Genomic DNA, 13,073 nt, shown 5'->3' with positions numbered 1-13,073 from the left:
GGGGGGGGGGGGGGGGGGGGAGGCGTGGGTTAGGTTTTGTGGTGAGATTTTATTTTTTGGGGCTTGTGGTTATGATGATGGAAGTTGTAGGAAAGTTGATGGCGGGGAGATTGGGGAGGAGATGCAAAGTTCAAAACGGTGGTAAAAGAAGAAGGTGGTCAAGGAAAAGAGGACATAGCCTACCATTGATGAGCTCGCTGAACTTCTGGCATCAAAACTCACTGCACAACTACACAGAAAAAAGGGAGCTTCATCCGCCTCATGCAAATTCACTCTCTGTTTATCACATGTGGTCTCTGCCACCAGAATTCATGGCTCAGGAAACTACTCGACCACTGCATATCCCTGCATGCGTTCCCTGGCCTCTTCCTATGCGTTTTCTCTCTTCACTCCGATCGAAGAAACCTAATGCCCATTTGTGGAACACCATGATCAAAGGCTATTCCATGACTTCAAACGCCTTTGACTCTATTCTTTTTCACAATTTTTCTTGCTAGTTTAAGTTTTTTTTTTTTTTTTTTTAATTACAGTTAGAAAGAAGATGGAGGAGAAATGAGGAAGAAGATGACAATTTGACCAAAAGGGAGGATGGATGATAAATTACCATATTAACCCTACTTTTAACCATCAACTAACGGAATTGTTAACGGAGGACTTAATTGGGTAAAATCATCAAAGTCTGGGACTTAATTGAGTACAAAAAGTCACTTAGGACTAAATTGAGTAAAACCACTATAGTCTAGGACTAAATTGGGTATTAACTCGTTTTTATTTATTCAATTAAAATCTTTGCAAACTAACACATATAGTCCTTAAGGGATGACAACGCATGATCACATGAAAACCAAAAGTCCAACCCCGGTGGAAAATTATAAGAGTGTGCAGTATATTGTGTTCACGTTAGTGAGCAATTGACGTCCAAGAAAAAAACATACAAAACCATCATTTATTGCTTCCACACTAACCCCTTTTTTTAGATCCCGAGAAAAATTTGTATTTACTATTCAAAGATATATATATTTTTGGTAAATTTACGAGAATGAGCAAGTTGTCACTTCTAAGAATTAAACCCGGGTTCTCCTGAAATTCTTTCCACAAAGAGAGCTCACATGCCACTTGAACTATCCCACTAGGTTATTCAAAGATATACATTGAGTAAACTGTATTCATGTATAATCAGTGATGGAACCCCCATTTTAATGAAAAACGCTCTCTAGCACAGAAAACTTTTCCTACCGTTGTTCCAGTTATTTTTGGTAACTTTTTCTTTTTACCCTAGCCGTTGCGGCGGCGTAAGTAGGGTTGTGATGGCGCAAGCGCCGCCGGAACCAGGTGGCCAGCCGCCGGACGTGGCAATGGAGGAGAATGACATCCCAAACCATGTAGCGAAGAAACCTCGTTCAACCAAAAGATCTTTTGCAAATGCGGTGGCGTCTATGAACATCCCAGTTATGGAGGATACAAGTCGAGTTGATGATAATGTCTGGGCTTTTGAGGATCCCGAAATCGACTCAGACTCAGACCTCGACGCGATTGATGCCAACGATGACAGACCTCGGGTGAGGTTTTCTAAGGAACTACGTAAAGAACTCTGCAGTGCTTGGAAGATGGCACTAATCATAACGTACTTGGGAAAGAACATCAACTTTCACGTTCTTAATCAGAGGCTCCCTACCATTTGGGGTCTGCAGGGAAAGATTACGCTTATTGACATCGGTTATGGATGCTTTGTCGCTCGGTTCGATAATAAGAATGATTATCTCCATGCGCTACTGGATGGGCCGTGCAAGATATACGACAATTACCTGGTGATTCAGAGGTGGGAACCGGAGTATAGACCTTGTACTGCAAAGCTGTCGAAAATGGCGGTCTGGATCAGGCTCCCAGAGCTGCCAATGGAATACTTCAGAGATGATACGATTCGAAGCATATTAGAAAGTGTGGGAAAACCACTCAAGCTTGACAGGACAACCACCGTGGCATCAAAGGGAAGGTTCGCTAGAGCGGCGGTGGAAGTTGATCTTAATAAACCCCTCGTCTCAGAGATATGGGTTCAAGACTCCGTCCAAACTGTTGAGTATGAAGGGCTTCACATTGTCTGTTTTGGCTGTGGCATAGTCGGCCACCGGGAACAATCTTGCCCCGCTAGCAAGACGACTACAACAGATACTCCGAACATGGATCTTAATGAAACGCCAATGCCTGAGGCTGAGGGAGTGCCTCAGGTGGATAGCTCGCCGTTCTCCCCCGATAACGAACCAGAGTAAGACTCGCTACGGGTCGTGGATGTTGGTGACGAAAAAGGCCAAACCTCCAGCGCCTACTAAACAACAAAGACAGCCCAAAAAATCCAACAACACGCAGCCTAAACGTAGGAATCAGTTTGGAGTTTTGACTGATGTTCGGGAAGCTGATGCACCACCTTCAAATCGCGCCAAAGCGGCCGACCGAACACCAAGTGGAAACCCTAGTAAAGGGTCTAAAGGTAAGTCCCCAGCCCGCTACAACCCACCCCAAAACCACACGGCTTCTCACCAGAGTCGCGTCACCACGACTCGACCTGACTATCACCATAACTCTGCCCAGAATAATAGGGGCCGTGGTGGTAGAAATGGTTCTTCACGTGGGAAAGGGATGAGTGCTGGTTCGGGTAGAGGTAATGGGACTGAACCTCCCAGTAACTTGTCAGACTCCTATGCTGCGAGTTTGAATGGTCATAGGGAAAATCAGGGGATTTTCCGCTTTGGTGAACCTCGTTCGTCCATTCGGGATGCTACGAAAGCTGGACCTAGCCATATGGGTTTAGGCACTATGCCTGGTTTCACGCCGGGGGAAGGCGGTAACCAATCTTCCCCTTCTGCGACTGTTTCCCAATGAAAGTCATTTCTTAGAACTGTAGAGGTATCGTTAATGGACGGGTTAGAAAGCACGTTAAGGAGCTTTTGACTTCGTCCAAAGACGACGCCCTCTGTCTCTTAGAAATCTGGTCCTCTAGGGCGGATAACATGATCAAGTTAGCTTATAATTTGGGTTTCAATAACCATTTCTTGGTTGAACCTCTTGGTTTCGCTGGAGGTTTACTTCTTTTCTGGAAACAAGGCAACATTGACCTTGAGGTGATTAGCCATAATTCTCAAGCCATTCACACGAAAGTGAATCAAAGGTCGGAGAATTGCTTTATTACTTTTTCTTATGTTCGTCCTAACCTTCTGTCCAAGTGCAGGTTTTGAAACTATTGCAGGTCTCTTGTTACTTCCATCCATAATCCCTGGATTATTCTAGGAGATTTCAACGATATTGCTACTATTGACGAGCAATGGGGTAGTGCTACAATTAACCCCAACCAATTACAAAGATTTACAGAAGCCCTCAGTGATTGTAGTCTCATCGACCCGGGTGCCTCGGGGTCCAAATTCACTTGGTATCGGTTCGTGGGGAATAGGATTTTGCAGATGAGAAGACTGGATAGAGTGCTGTGGAATATTAACGCCCAAATAGCTTTCCCGGAAGCGAAAGTGGCGGTCCTCCCCCGCCTTTGTTCAGTTCACAATCCTATTATCTTTATTGAAAAAGCTGGTAGTCCTCCTGATAGAACGTTGAGACCAGTCCGTTTTGAAGCGGCGTGGTTAAATAGAGAGGACTATAGAGCCATCTGGACTAAGGCCACAGAAGATAGTTCGCAGACTATAGAAAATGTGATCTCAACGGTGACACGCAAAAGTATTTAGTGGAACCGTAATGTGTTTGGGAATATTTTCAAGAGGAAGCGACGCTTAGAAACAAAAATTCAAGAGATTCAGTGCAAGCCTAACTTTGGTTCTTCCAGTGGGCTTCAAACCCTTGAAAGACAGCTCATTGGCGAGCTTAACGAGGTGCTTGATCAAGAAGAAGCGTTGTGGTTTCAGAAATCCAGAATGGATTGGATTAGAGACGAGGATCGTAATACCCGTTTCTATCATAACGCAGCTTTAATTAGGAGAAACAAAAACAGAATCAGATTCCTCAAGATCCACGGGAATTGGACTGATGATCATTCTGTTCTTAATAACCACATTATTGACTATTTTACATCTCTCTTTCGTAGGGTCGATTCAAATGAGGCTGCCAACCTGGTGCAGATCCCGGAAACCCATGTGATCCCCCCTGCCCAGGCCGCCGGCTTATCTCGCAGAGCCTCACTTGATGAAGTCAGAAAGGCCACTTTTGGAATGAAAAAATATGGGAGTCCGGGACTGGATGGGATCCCGGTAATTTTCTTTCAACATTTTTGGAATGAGGTTGGACTAGCCCTCACCAACATGGTCAATCAGGCCATTGAGAATGAGACCGTCAACAAAGCATTACTTAAAGCCTTCGTGACCCTCATTCCAAAAAAGGAGATCCCCGAATCCGCGGCAGACTTTCGACCGATCACTCTCCTCAATGTGGCGTTCAAAGTGATCTCGAAGGTCTTGGTGAATAGATTAAGACCGATTATGTGCAATGTGATAGGACCGCATAAAAAAAGCTTCCTCCCGGGACGCTCGACGATGGACAACGTAATCCTAACACAAGAGATTATCCACACCATGAATACTAGAAAGGGAAAGAAGGGTCTGATGATTGTAAAAATAGACCTTCATAAAGCTTATGATAGTGTTTCCTGGTCCTTTTTGGAAGACACTTTGACGGGGTATGGCTTTCCTAAACCTCTCATCGATCTCCTTTTATTTTCGCTCCGAGAAAGTGACATTGCTATCCTCTGGAACGGGGGTCAGCTTCCAGCTTTCGGTCTAGGTCGGGGTCTCCGTCAAGGGGATCCGTTGGCCCCCTACCTCTTTAATCTGGTGATGGAGAGACTAGCTTATGAGATTCAAAGTAAAGTAAATGCAGGTAGCTGGAAACCAATCCATATCTCTAGGGGGGGCATTGGTATTTCTCACCTCTTTTTTGCAGACGACCTCATGCTTTTCGGGGAGGTATCAGAACGCCAAGCCAAAACCATGATCGATTGTCTCAATTCTTTCAGTCAGGCGTCAGGACTCAAGGTAAATTTGTCTAAATCCACTATTTTTTGTTCCACTAACTTAAATGCAGGGCTTAAAAACCGGATTGGGAAGAAAATGAGTATCCCAACCTCCAACAATCTTGGGAACTACCTAGGCATGCCCATGCTGCAGAAGCGAGTCTCTCGGAACACTTTTACTGTCGTGGTTGATAAAATGAGAAAGAAATTGTCTACATGGAAGGCGAATACTCTTAGCATGGCGGGGAGACGGATCCTGACTCAGTCCTCCCTAGCTTCTGTCCCAACCTATACCATGCAGGCTATGTCTATCCCGGTAAGTGTCTGTAACGATATTGACAGGGTTTGCAGAAACTTCCTGTGGGGGCACGAAGACAACTCTAGAAGAATCCACATGATCAATTGGTCCGACATCTGTAGACCCCGAGATATGGGTGGATTAGGTCTCAGAAAGGCCCGTGATTTCAACCTGGCATTCCTTACTAAGATGGCATGGCAAATCTCCACGAATCACAATAAGCTTTGGGTCAAAGTCTTGCGAGACAAATATGTCAAAGAAGCCGATTTCCTTCAGCTTCCAACATGTTCGAATAGTTCGTGGGGCTGGAGAAGTATCTTAAAAGGTAGAGACATTCTTGCAAAGGGCCTACAATGGAAAGTCGGTAATGGGGAGTCTATTAATTTTTGGAATGATTGGTGGACCGGTGCGGGACCACTTGCCTACACAAATATTTCTGCTCCGTTGGCGGCCGATAATCCCACCAAAGTTAGCGATTTCATCACTGCACAAAGAAACTGGGATATTACTGCTCTCAATAATATCCTGCCGAATGACAAAGTTCAGGAGATTCGTGCAGTGCCCATTTCAATTGCCCATAATAAGGTAGACTCACTAACCTGGCCGCATTCCAATACTGGTTTAGTTTCGGTGTCTTCGACTTTTTCTTTTATTGCAGGCTATAAAGACATGGATCCATCACATGCGTGGATTTGGAAGATGCCATGCGTGGAAAAGATTAAGCTTTTATTCTAGAAAATCACTTTAAACGGGCTGATGACCAACACTGAACGTAAGCGCCGTAATCTTACTGATGCAGCAGATTGCCAGAGATGCGGAGTCGAGGAGGAATCATTGGATCACATTTTCAGAAGATGTGAGATAGCGACAGATTGTTGGGCTGCGTCTTCCCCGCCGACGGACTTCGCTTCAAGCTTTCACCTCCCGTTGTCTACCTGGATGGAAAAGGCATGCATCAACAACCAGACATGCGGATTGGGGCTTAGCTGGCGGATTATCTTTCCCTATATCCTGTGGAACATATGGAAAAATAGGAACGACCTCGTCTTTAAGAATACGCTCCTCCCAGCAACCATGATTGTGAAAAAGCAACGTCTGAAGCGGTGGAAGCTCAACGTCTACTCCTCAAACGGACTGGTCCGTTGACGGCGAGGCAACTTTGGGTCTCATGGTCACCGCCTCAACCTGGGTTTGTTAAAATTAATACAGACGGCGCTCTGAAAGCTAGTTCGGGATTAGCAAGTGCCGGGGGGATCATTCGAGGCCACACAGGGCGCTGGTTGATTGGGTTTACGACCAATATCGGAGCCACAAATAGCTTCCTGGCAGAACTTTGGGGCTTCCTGACGGATTGATCATTGCCAAAACTCGGGGGTTCACTCATATCATTGCGGAGACAGACTCCGAAGCCTTAGTTCAGGCTCTCGACAACGGCCCAAGGGGAGATCCCAGCGGTTCCACGCTTATCTTAGATTGTTATTCACTCATGAACCAGTTCCAAGAGATAAAAACTACGCATGTCTCACGTGAAGGTAATCAGTGCGCCGATTTCCTAGCAAACATGGGGCAAAATGCGGCTTGGGGCACGACGGTTCTCGATCACCCGCCGGATGGTTTAAGTGGTTTGCTGAATCGCGATGCTATGGGATCGTCGACATGTAGGCGACGTTAATTAGTGGGACCTTCGGGTCCCTTCCCTCACCAAAAAAAAATTAACCCCTTTTTTTAGATCCCGAGAAAAATTTGTATTTACTATTCAAAGATATATATATTTTTGGTAAATTTACGAGAATGAGCAAGTTGTCACTTCCAAGAATTAAACCCAGGTTCTCCTGAAATTCTTTCCACAAAGAGAGCTCACTTGCCACTTGAACTATCCCACTAGGTTATTCAAAGATATACATTGAGTAAACTGTATTCATGTATAATCAGTGATGGAACCCCCATTTTAATTCAGTACTGTCAATGTATTAATTTAATATTATTTTCAATGACATAGAAACACAAATATAAATTATACTCCATTTATTAATAAATATCTTTATTTATTTCGGACTATTTAACTAGTCAATGTTACTTTTCGTTTTAAAATTCCTCTCCCTCTACAATATAAATAACTAACAACAAAAAATTGCTTTTTATTAATGAAATATATAATTATTAAATGTTCAAAAGATTGAAAACTCTAATATTTTAATTATAGTTTAAAATAAAAATAACATTTTAGTTTATATAACTATTATATATAAATATATAGATAATTCATAATTCCTACTTTAATTTATGTATATTCCTATAAATCATAATGCATTCCATTTGGCATTTAGAAATTAACTCTTTCTGGATTTCATACAATTATATTAAAATCAATATGAGATTTAAAAAGAAAAAAGGAATAAAAAATTTTAAAGAAGTAATTATCACTTTTGAACTTCTTCAATTCCTTCTTAATCTAATCTAAAATTAACAATGTTATGAAAGAAATTAAGATTACTCAAGGTAAAAAGTTGTATTCCTAATTTCTTGAACATAATTGCTATTGTGATACGAGAAAAGAGAGGAAAATGCTAATTTTTAAAAAGGATGGCTTTTACGGTTCCTCAATCTCAATTTGTGTGTTTCTGTTAACTTTTTTTTATAATTATTTTTGGAGTATTATATATATTTTTTATATGTTGACCCTATTATATATATTTTTGTAGGTAAAATAAAAAACTTAATCTCGCATGAATCCTATAAAATTGTACGCTCAAATATACTTATAGAGAAGAGAGACAAAAGAGATAAGAAAAGCAAAATTGAACGCAGAACACTAGAAGCTATTTTCATTCGTAACTGTTTGTCTATATACACACGGGATAATTGTACACCAATAGCACGCAAATTATATCGTGGACCGCGGTCCCAAAATGACGTTATTTTGATTAATGAAAACAGACGGATGAATTCGCGCCACTCACTTTCTTTTCATATATACTGCAGTTACATTTTGATATAACTACAGTTTCATTCGATAATATAAAAACACAAAAGTGAAACTGTTATTCAGTATCTGTTCATATACACTGCAGTTACATTTCAACACAATTACAGTTACATTTTGATTAACTACAGTTTCATTCGATAATATGAAACACAAATGTGAAACTGTTATTCAGTATCTTTTCATATACACTGCAATTACATTTCAACAAAACTACAGTTACATTTTGATATAACTACAGTTTCATTCGATAATATTAAAACAAATGTGAGGCAGTATCTTTTGGAATGAACTGTAGTGTCAATTACGGGGCTCAGTCTCCCACTTACTAAAACGACGTCGTTTTGGGACCGCGGTCCACGATATAAGAACTGCCAATAACATAGAAGTAGGGGATAGTGGGATAATGTCCACATATTAAAATAAATATTTATAACCCCCAACCATTATATCACTATACTCATGCCTCATTACAAACTTCGCTAGAAAAACCTAGTGACCAGTGGAAAACATTAAATCCAGTCGAGGAAAAGAGTACACAAAGTATGTTATATCATGTGTTACACTGGCTGTCTCATTAAAATCTTAGCCTAAGAAAATTCAGTGGTTAAAAGAGTACAAACAAACCAATTTTAAACCTTCAGGGTATAATAATCTTCAGGAGTTTAGGGTATGTCTATTTAAATATTTATTTGCAACTTTCCCGTTTTGACATTACTATATCATACTCATGCCTTGTTAAAAAAACTTCACTAGAAAAACTCAATGGAAAAAAACATAGTGAAGAAAATAGTACATGGTATGTATGCATTCATGTGTTGCACTAGTTGCCTCGTTAAAAACCCTTTAATTAAGAAAATTATATCAAATCTCAATCAAAGAAAATTATATCAAAATTCAATCTTCAATATTATTCAAGTCCAATCTTCAAGATTGATTTTAAGTAAATGTCACTCCCCTGGAGATAACAACATTCAAAGTCTATATGTTCTAATATAAAATATTTTTCAAAAGTGAGTGTATAGAAAGGGTATGGTATACTCTCAAAAAAAAAAAAGAGGTATGGTACAATCTTCAATATTGTCACTAGTGAACATTTTGCATAATAAATATAGTGACCCTTCTAGAGTTCGCGTGGGTTGAATTATAACGCTTTGTTTTTTGTTTTATTTTTTTTTTCATTTCATTCACGAGATGTAGAGCTCTCATGTTGATAACGTGTTATAATTCAAAATATAATCTGATCACGTGGATCCTATGAAATTGTATGTTTAAACTAGTATATATATAGAGAGAGAGAGAAGACGAGAGAATGAGACGAGAGCAAAATTGAACGCAGAACACTAGCAACCATTTTCATTCATAACTATTTGTATATATACACACGAGAGATAACTGTACATCAATAATCCAGAAGTAGGAGAGAGCTGGATAATAACCACATATTAAAATAAATATTTGTATATAACAATATATACGTACGTAATAAGTTAAAAATTTTGGGTAGTGTTGTCAATTGACACCACTCTTCCTAAACTAACTTGGTCAGTGAATGTGTGTAATAGCTCACAAATTACAATATATATATATATATATATATATATATATATATATATATATATATATAAACTGTGTGAAATGAATTCGACCGCAAAAATGTCAGCCAACTACCAAACCACTATTTTCCATATATCGACATCATCCTGCTGCAAATTAAATCTCTGTCCCAAGAAATTTCTATATATATATATATCTCCATGGAATGTGATATTTTTGAATCCCTAGTGTAAGAAAGAGACTTCACTCCCATCCATGGCCATTATTGATATATGGATGATGATGATGATGACATAAGTTTCTTCAATTATATATTTTGAAGGTAATAGTTGACCCGTTGACAAAACTAATTAATCAAAATATTAGTTGATGTGGCTATAGGATAGTTCAATAATGAAACTAATAATTAAAACAATAAATTCAGAATATTACATTAAGATTGATCTTCCACGTACTAAGTCGGAAAGTCGAGTGGTGTTCGGTTGCACCCTATGTGGAAAGGAGTGGATTTGAGTCTTAGTGGAGGCGTTGTTGTCTTTTTACGCTTCAGTAGATTGAGAAAGTATTTTATGAACAGATACTATATTGTAACAGAGTCGGTAGCACTAAAAAAAAAAAAAAAAGTCGGAAAGTCGAGCAAGTTGTCAGTCTAGATTGTAAAGTGGGCATCCATCAATCACCACCCAACAAAAAGACATATCAAATCATTTACTAAATGTTATCATCCATGTTATAAATTCCGGATCATATGATCGATCGCATCATGTCTCTACACAATCATTAAGACATCTTCACTTGTTTAAGTTTTTCGAGCCCATTATGCATCGTTTTACCGAACTTGTACTACACTTTCATAATTAATAATATAAATATTATCGTCTCTCTATGTTGGTGGAACTCTAACCCCTATATCTAATCTATATTCATTATAATTAGTAAATGGTTAAATTCAATGTGAATATATAACAAAAGGTTAGAACCAAGGCAGGCTTAATAGAACCCACCTCTTCACATTCTAAAGAGATGAATGGTTATTCAAGCTAGGCTTCTGAGGATATAGTTGTCTTCAATTGATTTGAAGCTATGAGTCGACATAATTAATTATTTGAAAATACTATATAAACAGCATTAAATGTTAATTAATAATAATAAAGCTAGCTAGCTTATAGGAAGAAATGATTAAGAGTGTTGACTTTATAACTGTTTAAAAAGTATAAAAAATTATTTTTAAAATTTGTTTTGAAATAACAATAATATTGGAGTAATAACAATTATTTCTATTTTACTTGGTCTATTTACTACAATTATATACCACGGATCATGATTCATCTGGTAAGGTGAACCACTGACATAAAATTCATTTATAATATATTAAATTTATATTTTTGATATATTGAATGTTCAATGTTTTAATGTATTTAAAGTTCATTATTTGGTATATTACCTAAAAATAAATTTTCAGTACATTAAAAATATGTATTCAATATACTAAAAATAAATATTTATCTATGATCCACAACATAGTTTGTGTATTTACTATTCAGAAGTAAAAATTATTTTTTACTTATTTTCTTTAATATTTTCTTATAATTTTTATTTTATTTAACCGTACGTTTAACATAGTTTCTAAATATATAAATTTTATATGTTAATATTAAATTAAATATAACCCATTATGTTCCATTTTACCTACCTTATTTACTATTTATGAGTCAAAATAACTCTTCATTATTCTTTGTTTATTTTATTTAGTATTATTTATTTATGTTTAAATTCCATTTTTTGTGTTTAATAGATCTTTTATATAGTTTTTAAATATATGAATTCTATATACTAATAATAAACTTAATATTATGAAAAATTGAGTTAAAATAACTTCAATTAAACCGTATTAAGTGAACTAGACACATAAGATGAACAAATTAGAGTACAACAAAGTAAATTAAATTCTATTATATGAAGAACAACTATAGTGATTTATGTTCAGTTTCTTATGAAGAAAAAAACTAGAAATTGATTTTTACCTATTGGAAAATGGTAGTTTTTGGCTAAATTTTTCTTTTGCAAATATGATTTTTGAGTAAGGTCTACTTCAGGAGGAAAAAGAGAAAATTTGTGCAGATTATTAAGCATGTGCAGCAATCTGCATGCATAGAAGGTGCCTAATGCCTTTATAGGGCGTTTGATTGGGATGAGAGAATCAGAGGCGAAAAGAATTGTAATTTCGTAGGAAAAGAATAAGGTTGAAAAAAAAAGTAGAAATTGAAATTACAGTGTTTGGTATGCTGGAATAGGAATACAGAGAATTGAAAGATAAAAAGTGACAAAATGACTAAAGTGCCGTTATGTAGTAGCAACAGCAGTACTACGAAGAAGAAGAAGAAGAAGAAGAAGAAGAAGAATAATAATAATAATAATAATAATAATACTATTATTATTATTATTATTATTATTATTATTATTATTATTATTATTATTATTATTATTATGAAAAAGACAAAGGGTATTAGTGGAGGGACATACACTAACCGTTTTCTCCCTCTCCTACATCGTAGCCCATGAATTGCAATACCTCATTCGGAGGGAATTGTAGTTACTTCAAACTAAACCGCATAATTGAATAATTCATTGAATTCTAATTCTATTAGGCCTTCCCCAATAGTTAAAACTTGGGTGTAGATTTTGAGGTGTTTTTGTAAGTGTGATTAGGAAAGAGAAAATGAAGGGAGGAAAAAAAAGAAAAGGAAAAACAAAAACAAAATAAAAACTAAAATAAAAAATTTAAAAAATAATAATAATTTACGCGCCCAGGCGGGCGCGAATTCTGCGCCTCACGCACGCGTGAGGCGCGGAATTAATGACTGGTGGGGCCCATTGTTAACCTGCAAAATCCCAACCTTGTAGGAGTAATATCCCTATTAGGACTCTCTGAGTTTGAGTCACGTTAGGACTAGCTATCCTACTCTACTTGAGACTCCCCTAGTATATATATCTCATATTCCTCATCATTGTAATTGTTCAATTGAATCAATACAATATTCAGTTCTCATCTGGTATCAGCTAGCCTAGGTTTATTTTCCAATGGCTGACGGCTCTGTTAATTCTTCCGAACGGACCGTTTCTTCTGCGGTTTCTTCAGCAGCCGCTTCTCTGTCTGCTGCGCATCACTATGTTAGCATTAAGCTAACGAACAAGAATTTCTTGTTTTGGAGGACGCAGGTTATTCCGTT

General features: G+C 37.8%; 2 protein-coding genes across 2 annotated transcripts; both read left to right on the top strand.

The window, feature by feature from the left end:
• The first annotated feature begins 1,307 nt into the window (after positions 1-1,307).
• Positions 1,308-2,267, top strand: LOC116024425. The gene has a single exon (XM_031265318.1). The coding sequence runs from the start codon at positions 1,308-1,310 to the stop codon at positions 2,265-2,267; it is 960 nt and encodes a 319-aa protein (XP_031121178.1).
• A 3,792-nt stretch (positions 2,268-6,059) lies between these two features.
• On the top strand, positions 6,060-6,975 carry LOC116024424. The gene is made up of 2 exons (XM_031265317.1): positions 6,060-6,440; positions 6,622-6,975. The coding sequence occupies exons 1-2, from the start codon at positions 6,060-6,062 to the stop codon at positions 6,973-6,975; spliced, it is 735 nt and encodes a 244-aa protein (XP_031121177.1).
• The last annotated feature ends 6,098 nt before the right edge of the window (positions 6,976-13,073 follow it).

This window comes from Ipomoea triloba, chromosome 7 (genome assembly GCF_003576645.1).
Source record: "Ipomoea triloba cultivar NCNSP0323 chromosome 7, ASM357664v1".
NCBI lineage: Eukaryota > Viridiplantae > Streptophyta > Magnoliopsida > Solanales > Convolvulaceae > Ipomoea > Ipomoea triloba.
The sequence above is the reverse complement of the archived record's forward strand: the minus strand, read 5'-3'. Positions and strand labels throughout refer to the sequence as shown.